A 25,014-nucleotide genomic window follows, 5' to 3' on the forward strand; every position below is an offset into this window, starting at 1 on the left:
ACGAAGCCACGCCCATCCAGTCACGTGGCCACTCCCGCCTAGCCACGCCCACAGAACTGGTAGTAAAAATATTTGCATCCCACCCCTGTTCTTCTCACAATAGTAACTCCTAATGCCTTTACTGTAGTTCTAGACTACCAACAGTCAGATTACTTTACTGTAATACAGTATATTGGTTTTCCAAGTTTGGCCAAGTGACATGGTTTTCAGATTTACCAAGGACTATGACCTTTTAAATCTATATTGCAGGTTATTGTGCTTGGGGCAAGGATCTGCCAGTTTTCTTTTTGTTAAGTACCATGACATGAATGGCATTTGTAAAATAATGATAAAAGATAATGATATCTTTTCCAGGCAGATTAAACCATAGGATTAGAATTACTGAGATAAGGAATGAAAAGTTATTGGATTAATTTACAATGATATGTGTGTGTGTTTGCTGTGAGATTCTACTTATTTTTAAAGTTTTCTCAAGTCCTGAAGTGAAAGATAATTTTTAAAATCACAATTTAGAATGTTCAGTGTGACATTTTTAATAATATTTCCTGTAGAGTTGAAAATGTGTGCCTACAATGGTTCTTCTCCAGTGGTTGAGCCTCTTAGCCAAGAGGCCTCTGTCTTGGAACCTGATGCTGGAGCTGGTTGCCTTGAAGATGCTTCTCGAATCCCTCCTCCACTGGAAGACTCTTTGGAGCCTTTTGAGTCACTAGACAGAGGTAAATGGATGAAATTTTTCATCTTTTCACTTTTGCATCTATACAATTTGAGCTGGTGGTTTCTTCCAAATCTTAGAAATGATGTCCTTGTAGAGTGAAAAAAATATGAAAAAATATAAAGCGTCCACATACCTAAGTCAATGAGAGAATTTCAGCAAATGTAGTTTGTTATACAAGTTATATATAGTGAAATTTCCCTCTCTTTACTATTCAAAATGCAAGAGCTCTTTTGCAGAGATCTGGGTATCCTATGTTTTAACAATTGTCACAATATTCCATGAACTTCATGTGGAATGATAGGAAGTAGGCTGTAAGACATAAAAGTTTATCCCGTTATAAGCTGGGTTAACTTTTAAGATGCACAGTAACTTTAATATTTCTGTAAATGACTAACATGGCTACCCTTGTGGAAACTATTTTGTTGGCAAAGTTTCTCTTAAGGCCTTATAACTAATGTCAATGAAGAAAACTTTATCTTGCCTACATGTAGCTCCCATATAAATGTTTGCTATTGTTGTTATTGATGTGAGCTTCTCCAGAAGAAGCATTCTTGTAAATGGAAACACTTACATTTAGCCCTAATTAGCAATATACAAAACAACAAACAGCAACCCTGTTGCTTTAGTCTTTCCTATCTTATTGTTGTTCATGGCCAGAGGCTTAAGCAAACATTTTACTGACCAGCAGTAGAGGCACAGTCCTTTGTGAATTTATGGATCAATTATATCTTGTATTGTGTTAGGGGCTTGGTTCTATGCCTATGGATTTAAAATCCAGTTTTATAATTTAATTATAAACATTAAAAAAGACCAATATCATGATGGGGAGCACCTGGCTAGATTGACAAGACAAAACATTAATGGTTAACTCTGTTTTCTGTCTACAGTTTATGTCTAAATGGTCTCCAGTTCCAATAGTTGCTTTTAGTTTCAGTAATATGGGATCAGTGGTAGAAACAAGGACAAGGGAGAAAAAATGTTTTGAGTAGTGTTTTTAAGTGAGTAAATAAATATAGAGGGCATGTGTATATCAGTGGGTATGTGGATATAGGAGTTCCAACCCAACAACTTGAATGCCCTTTCCTTCTGTCCAACCATTCTGTACATTCTGCTTATTTATTAATAGATTTATATTCTATGTTTATTTTGTCCTGTTCAAAATGGCATACATAATATTCCCGTGTCTGTTTTTCCCACAACAACAATCCAGTGAAGGTGAATGACTGGCCCAAAGTCATCCAGCTAGCTTTCATGTCTAAGGGAGGACTAGAAATTGCAGTTTCCCAGTTCCTAGTCCAACATCGCAACACTGTGCTCTTTGCTTATATGTCTTGTAGATGTAAGCAGTAGACACAGATGCAAACACTTCATCTAAATGTTGCTATTAACAGGTTAACTTCCATATTTTTCTGTCTGATTCAACTTTTTTCCTTTCCTAAAATGGATTTTTAAAAGATATAAAATGGCTCAGATTTGGAAGTCAGTGTAACAAATAGAACATAGAATAATAGAGTTGGAAGGGACCTCAGAGGTCTTCTAGTCCAACCCCCTGCTTGAATAGGACACCTTATATCATTTCAGACAAATGATTGTCCAGTCTCTTTTTGGAAGCTTCCAGTGATGGAGCACTCACAACTTCTGAAGACAAATTATTCCATTGGTTAATTGCTCTCACCATTAGGAAATTTCTCCTTAGTTCTGGGTTGTTTCTCTCCTTGGTTGGTTTCCATCCATTGCTTCTTTGTCCTGCCTTCAGGTGCTTTGGAAAATAGTTTGACACATACACCCTCTCTTTTTTGTAGGAGCCCCTCAAATACTGGTGCAATGCTATCATGTCACCCATAGTCCTTCTTTTCATTAGACTAAACTTATGAGCTATCCAAAGTAAATTATGTGAGATGGGCAGAAGGAAGGGAGGGAGATTTGGATATGATTTGGATAAATGATTTGGATGCTAAGCCCCAAGCAAGTGGCAGTCTGTTTTCTTAAAATTAACCAAGAAATTTATTTAAACTATCATTAAATTTTTATTTAGTACAGCATTTCTAAGGACCACTGTAATTACACAGAGAAGTGTAAAGAGCACTATGTATATTTAGTGTTTAAAGTATGAGTAGTAATGCAAAGACATATTGTTGGGATTAAATTGCTAGTTTGAACAGCATATAAGAAATTTACAAATGTCTGATTTGAAGACCCAGGGACAGGAGATCTGTATGAAATGGATACATCTGAACTTGTGAGTGGCAAGTCTCCACTGGAGGACGCTCCTGACATTTCTGCCCTGGATTGTCCTGGCAGTCCCTCTCTCAACCACTCTGACTCCTTCAGCCTATTGGCAGATGACAGTCAACCTGATGCCTCTCTTTTTGGAAGTGCCAGTTTGCCTCCTGTTCTTGGAGAGTCAGTTTTGCAAGGTAAACAAGACCTATTCTTTGGTCCGATCAGTTCTCTGTCTTCAAATACAGTAGCTTTTCCTTAGGACTTGTAAAAAAAAGTTGCGGGATCTAGAAGTACACATTTCCAAGTAATAAATTGTATAGATCTGGGGAGGTGAAGCTAATATATTTTGCAATTATAGGGGACAAGGAAAAATATTTTAACACTAAACGAGAAAGAACTCAGCAAATGTGCAGATCAGTAATAAACTTTTGGTATGGTTTGAAATTTAGAGGGAGAGAAGTCAAATTTAATGGTACAGAACTTTAGAAAGTATATATTGAAATACCACATACAATATATAGTTGCATAACTGAAACCTCAATAGCTGTTTTATGCAGCTGGAAGTTTATATTTTGTAGAAAATCCTTCTCTAATAGTATGTAGAAGAAAAAACAATAGTGCATATTAATCCTGAGTAGATATGAAGGACTATATTGTTCCCATAACAATTATAATTATCATGTGAAGGTTTAAATTCTTGAAAGAGCTTCCAGGTGATGAGGCTAAGTACTTGAAATCTACATCCCAAGTACTATATGTTGTTAACAGATTGTAGCATTCCACTAAGTGACTAGGAATGCTGCAGAAGTAAGCATAGTCTTACTCCCTGCAATGCTCAACGAACCCTTTCCATTGTGTTTTCATTCTCTTCTCTCTGCCTTTCTATTTCTGCTTCTTTTCTTTTGTTATAGAGAGCAGCTTGGAGTTGACAGGTGTTAGTGAAGTAGGGCAAGAGGGCGCAGAGTTTCTGGATTCGCAGGCACCCCTTGAACCGGAATCTCTAAATGCCTCTTTGGAAGAGGCAGTCAAGAGCAGTGGTCCAGACAATCCTATATCTGTAATAGACAGGGACAGCAAAGAAACTTCACCGCTAAATGTATCTGCCAAAAGTAAGTAAATTCTTTTCTTCATGCTTCTAAACTACCTTGGCTGCCTTTAAATGTAATTTAGTTGATAGCACTTGCTAATGGTTATTTGTTCTGACAGGTGATGTTCCAAGAAGGAGAATAGCCACAGTAGAAGAGGTATACTACCCCTTGAAACATGGGTAAGTAGTCACATTTTCCTTGCTTTTCTATGGTTCTAGTCCATGCACAGCAAGTAATGTTTCTGAGTTAGGGTGCAGGTTTCCAATCTGTGATCGGCTACCTTTGTATTCAGATGGCGAAGGGAGGTGCGCATCAAGAAAGGGAGCAATCGATGGCAGGGAGAAACCTGGTACTATGGACCCTGTGGCAAAAGGATGAAGCAGTTTCCAGAGGTGATCAAGGTAAAAAAAAAAAAAAAGGTTCCCAGATAGGAAGTGGTGGTGGCTGATTCCTTTTGTAAGTGACTTCTCCATTTTATATGCTGTTCTGCAGCACAGTTTTAAAATCATAATTCTTGAACACTAATGTAGTCTACTAAGAATAATGTTGCTTTTTTCTGGCCCAAAGTTCCTGTTTCTTCACTATTTCTAAAAAAAAAAAAAAAAAAAAGGATATTGTGTCAGAATACCATTTTTACCTGGATCTGCACTCATTTGGTTGGTTTTTTTTCTCCCTTTCCCTCTCTCCTGCTTGCTTGCTTGTTTACAAAAAAATTGGTTCCAAGTCGAAGCTCTGGTCTGCAGTCACTTCATTGCATCCCCAAACTTGGGGGAAAGACAGGTCTTCAAAGCTTTACATGAGGCTAGAATGATAGAGGCCTGCCAAACCTGAGGATAAAGAGTGTTCCATCAGGCAGGGGCTGCCAGAGAAAAAGCAGCCTTCCTAGCTCCCATAAGATGGCAATATTTAGGGAAAGGGACTAGCAGTATGCCCACCCCATCTGAACTGGTAGGATGGGCAGATGTCTTTAGGGAAAGGAGGTCCTGCAGTTAACTTCACCCCGTGAAATATAGGGGTTTAAAGGTGATGACACAGCACTTGAATTACACCCAGAAAGTTACTAGAAGCAAGAGCAGCTTATGCAACAGAGGTGTTACATGGGCAAACCCAGGGGCCTCAATTACTGGGTGCTCTGGTGCATTCTAGATCGGTTGAAGCTTCTGGATAGTCTTGAAGAGCAGTCCCATGTAGAGCACATTGCAGTAATTCAAATGGAGGCGACCCAGGAATACTGACCCATGAGCAAGCTCTCCTGGTGCAGGAAAGGGCACAATTGCCGCACTAGACAATTTTTTTTCAACCCCCCAAACCATGGCTGCCCTCCTGTTCTTAAGCAAAGCTGTGGCGAGAGGTTCAGCACTATTCATCTGCTTGTATTCTTCTTTGATCCCCTATTTCAGATTGTGGCTTCCTGTTATCCAAGTCTCCTTCATTTCCTCCTTGTAAATTCCCAGTGTTTCTCAGACCTAACAGGTAGCATCCTCTGCCTTTTATTATCATATAGCTACCTTCATCATCACTTCTATCAGATTATGGATGTAGTTCCTGTCTGGAGCATTGGGCTAGGAATAAGATTTGCTTTGCCTTTTTTGGATACTTCTTGTAAGATACTAAGAAGAACCTAAGATTGTTAATCAGTTATAATGGATGATATCCAATATGCATGTTTAGATTGTCTGCTTCTCTGGATGCTGATTTAGAATTTCAGTAGTTCCAGAGACGCCATGCTCACTTTAGAGAGAGAGCCTCCATCTTAAAAAGAAACTTAAGTGCTTGATTAATGTTTTGGTGGTTTATTCTCCTGTAGTATCTGAGCAGAAATGATGGGCAGAACGTCCGCCGTGAACACTTCAGCTTCAGTCCCCGAATGCCAGTGGGAGATTTCTTTGAAGAGCAAGATACATCTGAGGTAGATCTTCTTCTGAGGAATCATTGGGATCTTCTGATTTTTTTTTAGCATCTGTCCTTTTGCCAAGATTGTGCTAGCGATCCTGAGGCCAAGTGCAAATGACATTTTACAACAGAATAATCCTAGTTTCAATATTTTAAATGAGGGAGGACATTCTCACAAACAACTATATCTCTTGAAGCATAGTAGGTAGTCTTTGACTTACAGCCATTTATTTAGTGACCATTTAAAGTTGCAATGGCACTTGAAAAAAAGTGACTTAAGGCCATTTTTCACACCTGTGATCATTACAGCAGCCCCATGAATGCATCATCAAAATTTGGACACTTGGTTACTGACATGTATTTACGATGTTTACAGTGTCCTTGGGTCACCTTATGCGACCCTCTGACAAGCAAAGTCAATGGAGAAGCTAGATTCACTTAACAACCAGGTTACTAACTTAACAACTGCAATGATTGTGGCAAGAAAAGTTGTTAAATGGGACAAAACTCAACTCGCTAAGTAACAGGAATTTTGGGCTCAATTGTGGTTGTAGGTCAAGGACTATTCGTATTTGGCATAATGGCTTAATAAACGGTGAGTTTGAAACACATAGTCCACTCTTCGTCCTCTCCCCAAATTGTTTTTCTACTTCTAGACCAAAATTATGTTTACAGGTGTCAGTGGAAGGATTTGTTTCTGTGGATTATAAAGATCTGCCCCCTTTGCCCTGCAGATATTGTGGTCTTCAATTCCCATCAGCACTAACCAGTAGGGCTAGGAAAAGGGATGCTGACCTGTGTAAACTACAACAAACTGCAGTGGGTTGTTTTTTTTCATTTCCAGGGTGTGCAGTGGGTAAAATTGTCACATGAAGAAATCCCCTCACGTATCCAAGCCATCACTGGTAAGCGTGGCCGCCCTCGAAATACTGAGAAAGCCAAGGCTAAGGAAATGCCGAAAGTGAAACGTGGACGGGGCCGACCTCCCAAAGTGAAAGTGACTGATCTGCTGAGCAAGATGGACGCCAGAGTTTTGAAAAAGCTGGAAACCCAAGGTATCAGTTGGGCCAGCCCTTTTTGCATGCTTGTAGCTTTCACAAGAAAACGTTCTAGTTTGTGGCAGTGGTTGTTTGTCAGTATCTGGACTGGAGGAAAGGCTGTTCATAATGTGCAGCAAGAAAATTCAACTTTTGCTCTTAAAAATAATGCCAATCAACAAGATGCATGCAAATCTGCTTATTTTTCATTTGCATGCCTTTTCTGGAAACTGATGTGTGAGTTTTTGCAAAATTTGGAATTTCTTGTCAAGGAGCGGTGTGGCAGCAGGAAGAGAGGAACGGATAAGCAAGGGGCAGTAAGAATATATAGGTAAGAACATGACTGGAGAATTTGAGGGGAGGGGCAGGTAGCTACACAGAAAATGAGAGCTGTGCTTTTCAGAACTGGAAGTATTTGGCAGGTACCATCTTCCTAGCTGTCCCTTGTGTTTCCACTGCCGTGGGGGCTGACCCTTTGTTTTATTTTGTTGTTTAAAAAGCTGAAAGATTCAGGACCAGAAATGTAAATAGAATCCTTGTGGACTGTACCCATGGGGGCTCCCATCAGTCCTGTCTTTTTGTAAGCAGCTTCAAATCAGGTCTCTCAGTACTTTTTGGTAGCCTTAGGACCATAGTAGGTGGGGCAGTGATGCAAATTGGGTTGGACTAAATTTTGTTGGGTTGGGGAATAGATTTTGCGTGTGGGGTTTTATATCTTAATCTATTTTAAGCCCATGTTGGATTCATCACTGCGGTTTCCATTCTGACTCAATATGGTGAGGAACTATGTTATTAGTATTCAACAGTTATGAGCAGAGGATATTCTGATGCCACACAGAAGGGGTCACATGCTGTTCTGGGGCAGAGATAGCCTACCTCTGTTTTAATTGCAAGAAATTTGAAGCATCCAGGGTGTCTTAGTCTCCATAATTATGATACTTTAAGCAGTTACATGCTTTCACTATCATAAACACCAAATGCTTCTAATAAAGCTACAGCTCTGCCTGAATATTGTTGGGGATGGCAGTTTATCCACATTGATTTAATTATGATTTTTGGGCTTGCTGCCAGTTTCATGTGGTGAAGCCACTACAGGATACACAAGAGATGGAGGCAAATAGGAAGATTTTTTTTATACATTATACAATGAACTAAAATTTTCATTGCCTCATGTTAACATTATATCTTGTCTGCACTTGATCTAACAGTATAGTCTATAGAAAGTTTCCTAGCGAAAAGTATTTTATTTTTATTTATTAAGCAGCACTAAAATCATGCAATAGTTATGGAACTGGGCAGTGTCCAGATCCATATTTGCTGTCAGGTCTGTGATTAGATTGCTTGGTGTTTTGTGCTCTTAGATTATTTATATTCTTCAAAAAATATTTTAAAAAGAACTCATTAGTTTATATGTGGGTGTAGTTTCTCATTATGGATATTTAAAAAAAATCATGATCGGGAAAGCTTGTTTAATGGCTGAAATAATTAAACCGGAGAAAGGAACAAAACTTTAGCTATGAAAAGAGATTGTGTTGTGTTCATGCTGAGTATATTTTTTGGCCTATGTCAGCAATGTCTTTTAGAAAATTAATACTTTATTATAAAGAATGAAGGTATTGTTAGACTTCAAATGTAGAGCTAGTTTAGTCTCATTCTCCCTTTTTTGTGTTTGCAGAGGTTCTGAATGATGAAGATAAGCTGAAGATGACCAAGATCAAGAAGAAAATGAGACAAAAGGTACACAGAGTAGAAAAAGCTGTGCATTCTCTTAAGAAGGCTCGGTCATCCTTGTGGGCAATATTTGATATAGAAAAGGCATTCCTGAACTCAGAAGGTGTAGAGGATGGAGGTGATATTGTAAGATCTTCTTTCTTGATTGCTAGTAAGGCTGCAGATATGCAGAGGTTTAATAAGCCTTCCATATTGCACAGGAGAAAATCCAAAATTGAATGTATGTTCACATACCTTTTTCATATTTTAAAAATAAACTGACATGTGGGGGAGTGGTTTTAGTGAAAGGATTAGAACAGCAAAAATTGAGAACCAAAGTTACCTGCATTTGGAAATTGGGGAGGAAGGAATTAACCAGTATTTCTACAGCTGTTTCTCTACAGTTGGAGGGGGAGGGGGAGGACATATTTGTTAAAACCAAAGTACTTAAATGCCAAATCCTGCGATTCATTTCCTGGTGAATCTAAGCAATGTGAAATAAATCATATCTTGGTTAGCAGAATCTTGGGGGTTTAGATAGAATGTTTTGGTTACAACAAGAGACAAGCAAAATATGATGGATAAATATATGCTGTAAAATTTGGGGAAGCCACTATTTTATTTAAAAATGGAGCAATTATTTTTGTCCTTGGTGTTTGTGTTCTCGGCATGATTCGTTTTCTCCCTAGGTACAAAATAAGCGGAAGCAGGAGGCCAAGACTGCAAAGCCCAAGGAGACCAAGTCTAAGGAAGCAAAAAAGAAACCTAAGGTAGATAGTGATTATGAGGGGATTCTTGAAAAGGAAGAAAGTTGCCAGGTTGGGAATAGCCTTATGCGAAGCTTAACAACTTACCTTCTCTCCCCTACCCCACCCCAGCCTCAAATCAAGAAGGAGAAGAACAAGCCAGAAAGGACCAAACCAGAGAAGCCAAAGGAGAAAGGAAAGTTGAAAGAAAAAGCGAAGCCCAAGGAAAAGAAAGTGGCACCATCAGGGAAAGTTCCCCGGAAGGCTGATAAGAATCTCCTTGCTCAGCGCCGCCAGGAAGAGCGGCAGCGGCAGCAAATGATTTTGGAGGAAATGAAAAAGCCCACTGAGGATATGTGTTTAGGAGACCACCAGGTATTCTATGTCGATCTGCTTAGCCAGATTCAGGTTGTGGGGGAAGGTACTGGTTCATTCATCCGTGTTTCAATAAAGAAGGGATTTCTGCACCAGAAGAATGTGAATGCTGCATAAAAATTAACTTCAGCAATATGCCACATATAAATTCCTTTTGTTTTACTTTTTAAATCTTTAGAATATTTGTGAATGCATTTTGTAGTTTTGTCAAGACTTAGAAAACATGTGACGTTTTTGGGAATATAGGATAAATAATTAGGAAAGCGGAGAAAAAAAATAGTAACAGATTAACCTATGCAAATTGTTAAAGATATGCCTATAATAGAACCCTTACTCATTTGGAAGGTGTCTTCAGCTTCTTCATGCAGCAGCCAATGATAAAAGGTGTCAGAACTGAAATATCTTCTCCCAGATTATATATGGGAAGAAATGTGCAGTGGACATAGTATAAGGTGCCATGTCAGCTAGTACCAGGATGGAAGTTCTTATGCAGTGGAGCTGCGCGTGTGAGCGCCTGCCACTTGCACAAATGGAGCTGAGCGTGTGAGCATGAGTGGCCCCTGCTTGTGCAAGTGGAGCTGCTTGTGCGGCCTGGTTCCTAACGTCCTGCGGCCGGGTAGTGGGCTGTGGCCTGGGGATTGGGGACCCTCTGTACTAGACAACCTGTGATTCTTTGGGTCATCATTTCAGAAATATTTCCTTACCAGATTCTTCAATGCATTCATCAATGATTAAGTTTCTAGTATACTGAGTTCCATTGGAAAAGTTGTGATGCGTTCAGTGATATATCTGCCTTGAAAATAGCTCACATTGAACTATATAGCACAGTCCAAAGATCAGCACAAAAATGTCTTTTGGCATTTTGTATTATGTCATAAACTCTTTTATGATAATGTTTATATTATAAAACATTTTTTAAAAACTTGTCAAATTCCAATTTCATGGGATTCATGGGTCGAGGACGTTGGACACATTCTGTAAGTTGGTCCATTTGAGGTACCTTGGTTCAAAAATTCTTGTCCTATGATACACTGTTGTGCCCAATTAAAGATTGTGAGAACAAGAGTTTTACTAGTCTATAAATATCCTTGGGCACTACCTCACTGGAACCAGCAATTGCTGTTACTTCTTATGTCAGTTTGGGCCACCTCTCCCTTTTGTATTGTAATATTTTTGCCTTTTCTCCATTTTGTCCAGCCTCTGCCAGAATTCTCTCGCATTCCTGGATTGGTTTTGCCCAGCCAAGCCTTCTCAGATTGCTTAGCCATTGTGGAATTCCTACATAACTATGGCAGGGTGCTGGGCTTTGATGTAGCCAGGGAAGTTCCCAGTTTGAGTACCCTCCAAGAAGGCCTCTTCAATGTAGGAGATAGTTTGGGTGAAGTGCTGGATCTTCTGGTAAAGCTGGTGAAAGTGGCATTGTATGACCCCGGCCTGCCTTCATGCTGTCAGGTACGATGGATATGTGTTGTCAGGAGGCCTTACTCTCAAGCAGTCCAAATTCTTTGCCAAGAAAAATGAGATAATATTGCATAGTTTTCTTACTTTGCATAATCCTGCAAACTAACTTTATTTATCATGTAAATTATTTTGTCATCGGGTAAGTCAGTGAACCCGGCGAAGAACTGAAGCTAAAACTCAAATGTTGAGCATCCTATTTAGGACTTATAGCCACATTTTCAAGCTGTTAGAAATAAGGGAGAGCCAAGAATGAGAAAACTGCACCAAATGGTTCTTGCTCTGCTGTGGAAATGAGGAATACATGCAGAGTTGGCTTTATTTCAACATGTATCCTGTTAATATCCTATTAATGGCTTGTCACCAAATGCCAACAGAGGAAGTCAGCCTTGTAGACTAACAGGGATTCCCCTGTGTTGGTATCCATTGAAATTATCTACATATTAGCATTGACCAGCTGACCTAAATCCCAAGTAGAGAGTAGATTGCTGTATAATGCTTTGGATTCAAAGGGGGAAAAAGTTTTTTGGAGTACATGGTAGCTCTATCATAACCCTGATTCTTGAGTCGAGTGGTCTTTTCCCAGTTTCTGCTGCAAAGTCCCATAAATAGTCCCATGAATAGATGCAGTGGCTTTAAGGAGTTGTTGATAATAGCTACCCGAGTGCCTCTGTATTCTCTGGAGTATTTCTTTTTTTTCAAATCCAAAATGCTGCACACTCCTGCAAAAGAAGTATAGCTCTTTCTGTCCAGGGACTACTTTTGTATTGATAATTTGATTTTTATGCAGATTAAGGTAATAACTAAAGTCAGAATTGAATGACCTGGCTTATGCTTTGCATAATTTATGATTCATTATAACATGTGAACCTAGCTAGCTGTGGTGTGTTCAATTAACTACAGATAAACAAGCTCCAGCTTATTGATTGGGTGTACAAACATAATTTGATAGTTGCCATACTGAAACAAAGAACTAACAAAGGATTACAGAGATATAGCAAGCATTTCTGCTGTTTTCCTTATTAGAAACCCAGAGTTTCAAGATTTCTTTTCCAGCTAACACAATAGACAGCTTGGGCAAAAAATAAAGAAGTGTTCAGCAGATTAAAAAGAGAGAAACAGACATGTTTAAGAGGAAAGGGCATTTTTTAAAGTGTTGGTGTTAAGAAGTCCTTGGCTAATGTTCAGATAGTTTTCAGACACTTTTGCGTTTCATAGTTGATAACGTGTGTTTGTAATATAAATTCTGAATTACAATAAAGAGAAACTGGAATGTTGCTTTTGTGGGAACCATTGCTTGCTTTATGGGTTCAATTCTGACGCAAAGGAACTGTTAAGGCATCCATCAGGCTCCCTGAACCTGTTGTTAGTTTTCAAGGTTGCAGAGTAAAAAATAGATGCATTTTATGGGAGGAATCCTTGAAAAGGAAGACTAACTGATTGTGTTGCAAGTTGTTTTTGTATTCCTTCACATTAACCCAAAACACAGCTATTTTGTCTGCTGCCATAGGCTGTGCATCACTAAAAGTGATGGAAAAAGATAATAAAATAACAGTGCTGTATAAACAAGAATTGTGCAAAATCTAACTGCCCATTATACTTTTGATATATCTCTAGTAACATAGGAAGAAATTATGCAACATGTGCAATTGCTTTGATCACTTGCAAATTTATTTCTACCCCACCACTGGTTTTGACGTGTCACCAGGTGCATTCAGCATATTTTCATATCTCTCCAGCCAGTTTGTTTTAGATTTTGTTCTTTTAAATGAAAGTTAAAACTTTTTAAGACTTCTGGACTTTCTTTATCCTATACCAGACCTTGAACTACAAAGTATAACATAACTGAAGAGTTCACAAGATTCAGGTTAAATAGCTCTTTCTCCCCCTCCTTCCCCCCTTTTCACCATTGCTCTATTTTACATTTATAGCAGAAAATGCGATCTTGTACAAGTGACATAGATTGTAGAATTTTTAAAAGCTTGTCACATAAAAAGGTGACATAATTATTTTTAAAACTTTGTACTCAGTGTCCTTCATTTCTAACTGTTGTTGATAGGAGGAATTGGGATATATGTATAATATATATAATATTTCTTGCTTTTGCTTGCCAGACTTTGAAGATCCTTGGTGAAAAACTCACGGAAATAAGCCTGAACCGTGACACCGTGTCTGAGATCTTGCGCTGTTTCCTCATAGCCTCTGGGGCAGATGAAAGCCTGTGTGACAGTTTGAGAACTAAACCCTTCCAGGCACTGCCTCCAGATAAAAAGGCTGCTATCCTGGCCTTCTTGGTGAACGAGCTCAACAGCAGCACACTTATCATCAAGTAAGTGACGCCAGGTTAGGTGGCTCCTGCAGTTGTGCCTCTCACAGCTCGGTGTGACTTATGTGTCATCTTATGTGTGGCTTCAAATTGTAATATTAATATGGATCAGGAGAGTGTGTGAGTCTCAAAATTTGTTATAATGAGACAAATAATACAAGCACGCAAGAGAGCCATATAGCGTAGTGCAACACACCAGATCCATTCTCCAAAAGCAGCTTTGGAGTGTGACTGTAGCACACATGGCCCTCGGCATCATATGTTTCTCAGCATATGTGCTGTTTAGGTTTAGACCTATGTACTAGCCACAAGAATTCTGGCTGCTACATGACAGGACACAGCTGTGATCCACAGGACTCCCAATGTGGGCACTTGTAGTGACTTCCCCTGAGACAGGTAGAGGAAGTATTTGCAGTGTAGAAGTGTTGCTGCTGATACTTAGACTTAGGAAACCATAGTAAAATAGTGTTGATGAAGTGGGAGAGGAAGCAGGGTCCAAAACATATTATTCCCATATAAGCTGGAGATATTTGTCCTAAAGGAAGGGGTGGTAAATTTCCTTTGTTATAAGCCAGATTGCATTTTCAGATGTCTTTTGAAATCAGAATTACACTCAGATGCTGAAAAAAAAAGTCATTCTTCTGTTACATATGTCCTCCCCACTTCCTTATCAATTCTTTCTACATCCTGCAGTGAAATTGACAAAACTCTGGAGAACATGTCGAACCATAGAAGAAATAAGTGGATCATTGAGGGAAAGTTACGCAGGTATGTATCTGTAGAATTAATTTTGGCCTACTGTATTCTATTTATGAGAATGCGGTGGCAATAAGAGAAATCAAAAACATACTGATCATAAATTTATTTAATGTGAAAATCACAGTAGTATGGAATCTTATTGTGACCCTAGAATTCTATCATTTTTCATTTATCAGAGGATTTAGGAATAACTTTTTCTCTAGTTCTTCCCCTTTACTATATGGATCATCTAAGTTGGGGTGTCAAACACACATCATCAGGATGGTGTCACATGACATATTGGGACTTTTTCCCCTTTGCTAAATTGGGCGTGGGTGTGGCCAGCGCATGACGCATCTGGCCCATGGGCCGGGAGTTTGACAGCCCTGATCTAAGTCCTTTGAAGTAAGGCAACATGTCCCTTTCCTTTACACTTTCTGTTTTTGTTGTTGTATTGAAGATTAAAGATTGCCCTAGCTAAGAAGACTGGGCGCCCTGAATCAGAAATCACTGGTTTAGAGGAAGGACGATGGCGACGGAGCTCCCGCATCATCGAGGAAAATGAGGACAAAGAAATAGAAGAAGAGGAAAGAAGAAGAGCATGCAAAACCCGGAGAGATAATGAAGTAGGTTTTAGCACAATTGAGTCAATGAGGAATATGATGTGTTCTTGAATCTTTGCTCTAATAATGATAACGTGTTTGGACAGAAGTATTTTAATCTCTTAACACAGCAAATACTGAATAACTGGAACCCTACATTTATGTTGCAACTTTTGGCATAAAAATTATTGGGAGGGTGTTTAAGGAAGGATGTTTGAGGATTTCTACTGTAAGCACCATAATATTCTTTTTAAAAAATTTTAGAGGGGTTTTCTGCATCTTCTTTATCTTTAAATGAAATTGCATTTTCCTAAAGAGTTACAGCTATCAACAAATACTTTCCTCTTGGCCTTTTAATGGGAAACATTTCAACTGCCAAAAGAAGTAAAAGAGTTGAAGTTTTACATTTAGGAGGTACAGTGTTTTCAAAACAAAACTTATTTGGAGAGATAATCAGGAATCTATTTTAACTTCTCTCCTCTTTCCACAGAATGAAAGTTTGATTTCCAGCGTGCCAGAGCTAGAGAGGCAAATTGAAAAACTTTCCAAGGTAAATGTTTGCTGTTGGAAAAATAAATAGAATAGAAGAGTTGAAGCTTCTGCTAGATGTAGTAGTGTGTATTGGGGTTTCCTATAAGGGTGATGGGTGGAAACATGTCACTCTTTTCTCTGGTAATTAAAGTTTAAAACAATGACTCTTCCTTTTACATTCTTGGTGTTCTGATTTTTCCTGCAGCGCCAAATGTTCTTTCGCAAAAAGCTGCTCCATTCCTCACAATTGTTACGCGCCTCATCACTCGGGCAAGATCGGTATCGACGGCGGTATTGGGTCCTGCCCCACCTAGGTGGGATCTTTATAGAAGGCTGTGAGGCTTCAGAAGGTATGCAGAGCATAGAATGTGGGTATGGGTGGTTCCTTCTGAAGGAAGGAAAGGAAGGAGGGAGGGAGGAAGGACGGAAGGATCTCATCATGGATACTCATACTGGATCTGATCATTTGGATTCTCAGTGGTATCATTCAGTATAGGTAGTCCTTGATTTACAACCGCAATTAGGACTGGAATTTTGGCTGTAAGTATTGCAATCATACATTGAGGCACCATGTGACTGTTTTTATGGTGGTTGTTAAGTGAGTTGCCACATTTGTTAAGTGAACCACATGGTTGTAAGTGCGAATCCATTTTATCCATTGGATTGTTTTTTGCTGGAAAATGGCAGAAAGCATCACAGAATGCTATCACCTGACCATGGAATGCTGCAATCAGTCATAAATGTGAGCCAGTTGCCAAGCACTTGAAATGCAATCATGGGACCACAGAGGTGATACAGCAGATGTAACTTTAAGGACTGGTAACTTTTTTCAAGTTGTCCTAACCCCAAATGGTAGGAGGACTACTTGTAAACAAAACACATTCATTACTGGCACCCAAGGAGCAGGATGGCTGCCATTGGCAGTAGATAACAACTAATAAGACAAATTTAAAGAAGTGTAATGTCAGTCTGGTATTTAGGATAGAAGAATAGAAAATAAAGAATAGTGTGTTACAGTGCTTCCCTTAATTAACTCCACCACTGAAACATATTATCATTGACCAATTTGCTCTCTGGATTTTGGTTGTATATACAATTAGACCATCATGCTGTCAGTTGAAAAAAAATTGTAAGAGCATACTTTATAATGGGAAGAAGAAAGTACTTAATATTTTCTTTGTCCCATTTTTCCCCTTCTAGAACAGTCTGTCATTTTTCTAGTCTGACATCTACCTTGCAACATATATCTGGCAAGTGGAGATTTTGGGGGGGGGGTTTACTTTCATTGGCATAGATACTGTTGGCAGTGAGTGGCATGGTGGCCTAGGGGTGAAGACACCTCCCAATCAGAAGGTTGAGAATTAAATTCTACGTAGCAGCAGATTCTTTTCTTCTAGAAAGCAAAGAAAAAAAATATGCTGCGAACTTCGTGTGGCATCAGGAAGAGTATCTGGCCAGTAAATGCTCAACTCCATTCAGTTATCCCGATTCTACCCCAAATTAAGGGATTGCAGGCAGGGTTGTAAAAAGAGGGGTTTTTAAATGCTGTTGGTAGTATACTGTGTTGCTTCACTGGGACATCTAGATTCTGTTGTCTCTTTCACTTCAGTAGATTTGAGCACCACCTAGTGGTGAAAGTTACTCAACTTCTCTGCTTTGCTGTTCCCCCAAGCAGCGTCCCTCCCCGTGTCCAAGAATTCTTTGGAAAAAGGAGAGGCTCTGAAAGAAGAAGAACACGAAGCACCGTCAATCAAAAAGGAGAACAGTGACACACCCTCAGATCCTGATTATATGAACTGCACAACTTCAAGATCGTGGAGTTGGCCGTGGAGAGGCAACGTAGGCATGTCACCACCAGAGCATCTGGAATCGAAGTTGCCAGAGCCCACACCCTTGTCTGTCAATGGGTTTTTGGAAGATCCAGTGTCTCTGGGCCAGTCTCAGCACGACCTCAGTCAGTCAGCCTTTCTATCTTGGCTCAGCCAGACACAGCAGGCCTCTTCATTGTTTAACAGCTCCGTGCTCACCCCAGACAGTAGCCCTGGCAAAGGGGATCAGTTACCCCCAGACGATCTGCCAGACTCTACAGCGGATGATGAAAGTATCACAGAAACACAGGTGACCTGGTTCAATTTGCTGCCTAGGACGCCCTGCAATGACTCTTCACTTGCTCCTTCCACTGAGCGCCCTTCTCGAACTTCACAGCTCTGCAAGCCATCTACTAAGGACCAGTCAAAGACTTCAGCTCAGCAGGTGAGTGCAGCCTAGAAGCTTCTCCTTATGAAACGCGAGCTCCACTTCTAACCTGGTGTGAATCAGCAGAAGGAAATCGTTCCCGCGGGTATAAAGGAGTTGGGTGGTAAAGCTTTATTCATTTCTGAGACAAAGGCTTGGAACTTTTTGGGTTTGGAGATCAACTATTAGCACCATGTAAGATTCATTCCCTTAAGAATGGGGATGGGAATTTGCAGGGAAGACATTTAACCTTTTTTTAAAATGTCTTTAGAAGAACAAAACAAGTAGGACAATTCTATGGCACAAATGTAGAGTAGAGGAGCCTTGGCTTGGCAGTAGTAGTACATGGGAAAGACTTCTGGGTGTCTTTCTTGGCCGCCAATGAAGCTTGAGCCAGTAGTTGATGCAGCTGCTAAAGCATCTTGGGGTACATTAACAGAAGAGAGTCCAGATAACCAAAGGAAGTTGTTCTACTCTACCTTGGTCAGACCCCACGTGTGGTGCTGAGTCCAATTCTAGATACAACAGATCAAAAAAGACAGTGACAAACTGGAGCAAATTCTGAAGAAGGATGCCTTGATGGCAAAGGACCTGGAAACCAAACCCAATGAGAACCCTTAAAGAATGTGCCTATGTTTAGCCTAGTGAAAAGATGACTGAGTGGGAGATATGACAGCATAAAATATCCGAAGGGCTGTTAAACAGAGAAAGGAGAGGGCTTGTTTTCTGTAAGATTTTAAACATGGGTTAAAAGTACATGGATGGAGGTTCAGACTAATATCAGGAGGAATTCCCTGAATCTATGAGCTGTCAGCCAGTGAAACAAAACACCAAATAAAACGATGATGATGTTGACCACTAGTAGTCTTCAGGCAGAGACAAGATGGTCATCTGTGAAAGATGCTCTAGAGAAACCTATACCGATCAAGGCATTGGACTTGGCATCCTCTAAGCTTCCTTCCAATTCTCTAATGATGTCATTCTTTTGTCAGTGTTGTTATGCTTCTTGTAGCAATGCTTAATGCAAATGTTTTTTGAATTTTTCCCTCCCACAGCTGAATGGCTATTCCACCTCTAGCCCAGCATTGCCACCACTCTCCTCTACTCCATTGCATTCCAGCTCCAGGGTCCACAGCGCTTGCTCCAGAGCCAAGGACAATTCCAAAAAGACCCTTGAACCTGTAGGGCAGCCAAGGCGAAGGGGTCGCCCCCCCACTAAACTTTTCAAACAAATTGAGCAGAAATATTTGACACAGCTGACAGCACAGCCTATACCTCCTGGTAAGTGACAAACACGCCTGCGAGTTCCTGGTCTGTATACTGGATTCTTTAAAGGCACGTCAGAGAAAGAGAGAGTGAAAAAAAATAATGTTTTCTGTTTTGCAGAAGCATAGTTGGGAGGATTAGTTCAGTGATATGTGTAGGAGATGCACAACTAAGTTGTGTTCCATTCAGTAACTAAGGGACAAGAAACTTTTTGGTGATGGGGGAAACATGCTTTTTAACACGCACGCACATGCGCAAATGTATACATTTTTGTCAGTGTACTCAAACTGTGGATAACATTGGATATGCCATGATGTCAATCATCTTGTAGTGGTTGTTTGCTTGCTAAGTAGATCTTCAGTGCACACTGATGATGAAATGGAATTGGATAATGAAAACAACTGCAAGCAAACAACCAAGCTCAAAGAGGGTTCCACAGTTCAAACCTGAGCCATTCATATTCGCTTCTATTGGCATTGGCAATTTTGGGAAGGCACCAGGCTCCAAGCTTGTTCTATTCCTCCCTTGCAGAGATGCAGAGTGGCTGGTGGTGGTTGCAGGATTCAGAGGAGCTGGAAGCTGTGGTGGAGGTACTACACCCACGAGGCATCCGGGAGAAAGCCCTGCATAAGCACCTTACCAAGCACAAGGATTATCTACGGGATGTGTGTGCCCGAGCTGCCAACGGTAAGAAATACCCATTCTGCGGTCCGGTGCCTATGAGCGAAAAGCTTGATCTTTTTGATGGACTTTTATGGCCTTCCTATCTAGATCCCATCTTCAGGATTCATTCTGAGGCTGCCAGCCACCTAATCTCTCAGGAAGCCCTGGTGCAGTGGTCCATATCTGAGCGTGCCCTTGAGATGGACCTCTCAGTGCTTCAGTGGGTGGAAGAGCTTGAGCAGCGGGTGCTCTTGGCTGATCTACAGATTCGAGTAAGTGCTAAGATTCTGTGAAGCTACAGCCCTGTTGACAGTGGTATATGCCCTTTCACCAGGATCCCAAGAGGGAACTGGTCTTTCTGGTTTTTCTTTTAAGATGTTTTGCTTCTCATCCAAGAAGCTTCTTCAGCTCTGCTTCTTGGATGAGAAGCGAAATGCCTTCAAAGAAAAACCAGGAAGTCCAGTTGCCTCTTGAAAAAGCACCTTTGGGACAACCAGGACCGGGATGACTGAGAATCTCCATAGACATTTGACTAGGGTGATGAAGGATGTGCTTAGATTCCAAAGGTCAACCTGAAAATAACCATTCAATGCTAAACGAAGTTAGGTTTTGAGGATTAGAACTCGGAGCACTAGAAGAAATCCTCCAGGCCATCTGAAAATTTTCATTCTTAACTTACTGATGTTACTCTCCTGGTAGACAGTTGCACTGAATTCGAATCTGTGCAGCTATATGAATCTGCAAAATACTACTTGATTTTTGTTATTGTCAGTATTTTGAATATATTTACTTTCACGGGTGGGCTTCAAAAATTTTTTAACAACCGTTTCTCTGCCCGGTTGCTGGATGGGCATGGCCATGGTAGGCGTGACCTAGTTGGCCTCCTGCACCATGGCAGGTGGGGGGGACGTTTGCGCCCTCCCCAGGTTCCGGAGGCTCTCTGGAGGCTGGAAATGGGCCCCCTGGGAGGCCCATTTTTTTGTGTACTTCCCAGGTTACGGAGGCTTTCCTTGAGCATCCAGGAGGGCAAAAATGGCCTCTCCGGACTCCAGAGACTCTCTGGAGGCCAGAAACGGGAAGCCCATTTTTCACTCTCCCTGAGCCTCCGCACATGCCCTGCACTTACCTATTGATCCAAAACAGGCTGCGTAGGGACTCTTGGGAGGGCTGGGGGGTGGGGGGCAGGATGGGATTTGCCGGTTCACCAAACTGGCCATAAAATCAACAACTGGTTTGCCCGTGCCAGTGAGAACCGGTAGCACCCCACCCCTGGTTGTTTTTCCTTGGCAAATTACAGTCGCATGAACACTTCCTTTTCTGTAGTCATAATTTAGGCTCTCTTGTTTAGATAAGTAGATTTTATTTTGGAAGTGCTTTTCATTCTAGAATACCAGAACTCCATCTAAATCTTACTGAGAACTCCTGTGCCATGAGTGTCATCGCTCTTTGAAGTGAAGCTTCCGAGGGGCAGCGACAGAGAGGAACAGCATAGTCTGAAATACCAAAGAGTAGTTATGAGGACTGGGTTGAATCATTATTTGGGGAAACATTCCAAATTGCTTCTGAGAGTTCATAGTTTGTGCTGTAATTATTTCTTCTGAATATTTTTTTGTTCATCATTTTGATTTGGATTTTTTGCCTTCCCTCAAGGGCTGGACGAGCCCAGATCCTGATTCTGTTAGGAAAGACTTGCGGTACTGTGAACGTGAACTAGAACTCCTGGAAGACATCACCGTAAAAAACAAGCGAGAGGGACCTGCCCTGCAGCGTGAATCTAACAACCCTCTGGATCTTGCGGTGCTCCGTCTTGAAGACCTGGAGCAGAACTTGGAACGGAGATACCTCAGAGAACCTCTCTGGCCCCCGCATGATGTGGTGGTAGAAAAAGCTTTGCTGAATAACCCCGATACCTTGGAGCAGAGTACCACAGAAATGTGGGTGTCTTCTTTAATGACTGAATTGGCGAATTTATATCCATGATTCTATATCCAGGTTGTTAAAACCAGAGGGTTAGGAATCCCAAAAATCAGTTGATTTGGTTTTTACATTTCAGTAGATTGGCATGATGTGATCTTTTTAGAATGATTGGTTTTTAGGCCAATCGCCAGATTTAAGGTTATAGAAGGATATGAAAAGACAACACTGCTGTTGTTTGTGCAATGGCAGCTAATTCACAGAGGAGCAGAAAACTTGGTTTAATGGGATAGAACCAAGTACAGGTAGTTCTCGCTTAACAACCAGTCGTTTTATGATGGCCATGAAATGGGTTATTAATGGCCTGCAAAGCATCCACACCCATCGTAAATGGTTGTTTTCCGTGCCCTGGTAATGCTGAAAATGTCAGCATTCTTCAAATGGCCTAACATTTACTGAAAAGATACATGTTCATAAGCTAAGGCTTTTTAGGAATTAATCTTTTGGAAGATTCTGAGAACTAAAAATCAAAGGCAGTTTAAGTGACAAGGCTAGAAGTTCTTTGTAGTCTTTGGAACAACAAATTGTATTGCTGTATCTAAATAGAGTAGGATTATTTAAAAAAACTGTACTCAGGCTGTGGGCAGCCCAGCCACATCCTTTCATTACCTCTTATAGGCTTCCTAGGAATAGTGGGGCCAAATTGACCTTCTACAAAGAAAGTTCTTTGATGTCACTTCATTAAACATATATTTTGTTGACTGAAATTGATATTCCTCATCTAACAATTATTTTTGTTTTGCAGCACATATGAAATCACTCCACGGATGCGAATGTGGCGCCAGACTTTGGAAAGATGCCATAGTGCAGCACAAGTCTCTTTGTGCATCTACCAACTGGAGCGCTCTATCGCATGGGAGAAATCAGTTGTCAGAGCGGTGAGGAAGGGGCATTGGGCTAAAAGAGTTTTAGGGTAGGAAGTACAACCCAAGTCCAAAGGAGCTATCCAAGCCAGTTAAGACGCCTGTGAAATGCTTTGGTGCAGAAAAAAGTATTAGTGATTATTCTTCTGGCTTGTTTATTTGGCCTGTATGTGGTTGAACCAACACTAACCAGATTTAAAAAAAAAAAAAAATTGTTGAATTTGTAAGATGGTATCTCTGTTCAAAAGAGGTATTTCTCAAGCAAAGATTGAACCTGGGATGAATTTTATCTTGAAGGAGCTCAGCTTTGAGAAGGTGTGAGAAGGTGCTTCACTTTGGGGAAAGAGAATGTGATGACCCAGGGCGTGGCATGAAAGCAACACAACCAGAGAACCGGTCTAACTCCCCTTTATTGCTCCAACTGTGCCCCCAAACGTCCCCACATTCATTACAGGTCCTGGAGCAAAGCTCTCACATGCACCTTCAGCAGCCTCTGGCTGCGAGTATCCAGTAAGCCAGGTTAGCCAAACCAACCAGGGCCAGCAGTCCAATAAGCCAGGTTAGCCAAATAGGGCCAGCAATCCAATAAGCCAGGTTAGCCAAACAGCAGCCAGAGCAAGAAGTTCACCGAAGCAGTCAAACTGGGCAAGCCCCACAAGACAGAGTACACAATCACCAGGCATCGGCAAGTGCACATGAGGCTCCCCAGATTCAAGGCTTGTTCCCGACAAATGCCCCTCCCATTGGCACCTCCTTACACCTCAGTCCCCAGGTGTGCCTTGTGAAAGGGGGCAGGGCACTTTCCTCCCTCGTAGCCTGCTCAGTCTGCCTTGATCTCGCCTTCCCTCCTTGTTCTAAGATCAGGAGGGGCTAGTCCATGTTCTTCTCCTGAGCTCTGTCTCTCCTCCTCCTCCCCTCTGTCTGCAGGCCTTGTTAATTCAGAAAAGCCTTGCCTGGATTGACTCGGCCCTTCCCCAGTTTCCTCCAAGGCCAACTGAGCCAGGCCAGCTCACCTTCCCCCTCAGATTCAGTCTCTGACAGGGGGGCATGACAGGGAATAGGAAATCCTGTTAAGAGTGTCTTATTCACCTTGTGAAGAGATTTGGAGTTACCCATTTTTGTCTTCCCTGCTTTCCAGACCTGCCTTGTGTGCCGAAAAGGGGATGATGATGAGAACCTGCTGTTGTGTGATAGCTGTGACCGTGGCTGCCACCTCTATTGCCACCGACCCAAGATGACGGAGGTGCCAGATGGGGATTGGTTCTGCTCTCTCTGCATCGCTCAGGTACTCACTTTTTATGATGCCTTTTGTTTTGTCTCCAAGTCCCTGGTTTTTCCTGGGTTGGCAATGTTTTCTTTCGTTCCCACTGAGCGCCTTCGTGTGTTGCAGGGGAGAAGGGGTGGGATACCATGCGTTGATTCCCTGTCAGGAAGCCGGCAATGTTTACTGGCAGATGATAGCATTGGCTTCACCGAAGTGGACTCCTAGCCTGGGACTTGATAGTTTTTCTCTCCTCTCTCCTTCCCTACCCCCCGACTTTCTCACGATGCAGATGCAAGGAGGGTATCAGGATGAGTGCGGCTCTCCACGACGGGGCAAGAAGCGGAAAAGTGGCACTTCTGGACCTTTTGGGGGAAAGGAAGAGCTCAGCCCTCGATCTCGGGTAGCAGCTGCAGGTGGCACCCAACAGCACAGTATCCTGGCAAATGCATCCCCTCGCTACTCAGGTGAAGGTCTCTCTCCCTCCAAACGAAGAAGAGTGTCTCCCCGAGGCCAGAATGCTGACCTGACCTTCTGCGAGTAGGTGTTTCTCCTCTGCAAATTAGGGTCAGGGGGGAGGTTTATGGGACATTTTCCCAGAGAGAGTTGGAAAAGGTGGGGACGGGCTCAGGTTATGCATTGACAAAAGTTTAATAAGGAGGGAGGGAGGGAGAGAGACAGGGACCAGAGAGAGCTGTCACTTAAAAGTGAGTTTCTGGATTAAAAGAGGGCAAATGACTCTCCTCGTTTCTGGCCAGAATTGTTCCCTTCAGTGCCACTCCCATGTTGGCTCTTCCTTTTGTCAGGATCATCTTGATGGAGATGGAATCCCATGAAGCTGCTTGGCCTTTCTTGGAGCCTGTTAACCCCCGGCTAGTGCCTGGCTATCGGAAGATCATCAAGAATCCTATGGACTTTGCCACCATGAGGGCCCAGCTGTTGCGTGGTGGGTGAGTACATGGCAGGACTTGTGAATAAAGCCAGGGCAAGGCATTTGGAATTGCCAAGTGACCCTCCTTTCCTCCCCTTTCTTCCCCTATCAATAGATACAGCTGTCGGTAAGTGACCATTTAAGTAACCGACTGCTTCAGTTTACATAAAGGGGCTGTGAGGAGCACATTTGTACCATAGCTAAGTGATACCTTTATCCTGGTTGGAGCTAGGATAGGCATTCTGTGATCCCATGCAACATCCCATACCTGCTGGCTTGTTCCTAGTAAAGGATTAACTGCCGCTCCTTCAAAGAATACTTGCACTTCCCGTCTGTTTCAGGGCTGTGCAACTGATGGAGAATGGAGGGCAGGGATGGG

The 25,014-nt window shown here is 41.5% G+C and overlaps 1 protein-coding gene across 9 annotated transcripts in view; it reads left to right on the forward strand.

The window, feature by feature from the left end:
• Positions 1–25,014, forward strand: part of BAZ2A (bromodomain adjacent to zinc finger domain 2A) — a 61,668-nt gene that overhangs the window by 31,838 nt on the left and 4,816 nt on the right. For 7 of the 9 annotated variants that reach the window (XM_087956255.1, XM_087956258.1, XM_087956257.1 and 4 more), the window contains 25 exons: positions 552–716; positions 2,911–3,132; positions 3,850–4,047; positions 4,145–4,205; positions 4,319–4,427; positions 5,834–5,935; positions 6,764–6,974; positions 8,632–8,693; positions 9,356–9,436; positions 9,545–9,787; positions 10,985–11,239; positions 13,360–13,574; positions 14,265–14,339; positions 14,770–14,935; positions 15,402–15,461; positions 15,648–15,810; positions 17,118–17,695; positions 18,733–18,958; positions 19,475–19,630; positions 19,715–19,878; positions 21,257–21,540; positions 22,326–22,458; positions 23,582–23,728; positions 23,997–24,244; positions 24,511–24,654. In XM_087956255.1, the coding sequence (XP_087812381.1) occupies positions 552–716; positions 2,911–3,132; positions 3,850–4,047; positions 4,145–4,205; positions 4,319–4,427; positions 5,834–5,935; positions 6,764–6,974; positions 8,632–8,693; positions 9,356–9,436; positions 9,545–9,787; positions 10,985–11,239; positions 13,360–13,574; positions 14,265–14,339; positions 14,770–14,935; positions 15,402–15,461; positions 15,648–15,810; positions 17,118–17,695; positions 18,733–18,958; positions 19,475–19,630; positions 19,715–19,878; positions 21,257–21,540; positions 22,326–22,458; positions 23,582–23,728; positions 23,997–24,244; positions 24,511–24,654 (4,468 nt within the window). The remainder of the gene's footprint in view (positions 1–551; positions 717–2,910; positions 3,133–3,849; positions 4,048–4,144; positions 4,206–4,318; positions 4,428–5,833; positions 5,936–6,763; positions 6,975–8,631; positions 8,694–9,355; positions 9,437–9,544; positions 9,788–10,984; positions 11,240–13,359; positions 13,575–14,264; positions 14,340–14,769; positions 14,936–15,401; positions 15,462–15,647; positions 15,811–17,117; positions 17,696–18,732; positions 18,959–19,474; positions 19,631–19,714; positions 19,879–21,256; positions 21,541–22,325; positions 22,459–23,581; positions 23,729–23,996; positions 24,245–24,510; positions 24,655–25,014) is intronic. The other 2 variants (XM_087956256.1, XM_087956263.1) reach the window with 1 other exon arrangement.

The sequence above is a fragment of the Notechis scutatus genome, chromosome 2 (assembly GCF_049901735.1).
Source record: "Notechis scutatus isolate UNSWTSFEM ecotype Mainland chromosome 2, rNotScu1.2, whole genome shotgun sequence".
Taxonomy (NCBI): Eukaryota; Metazoa; Chordata; class Lepidosauria; order Squamata; family Elapidae; genus Notechis; species Notechis scutatus.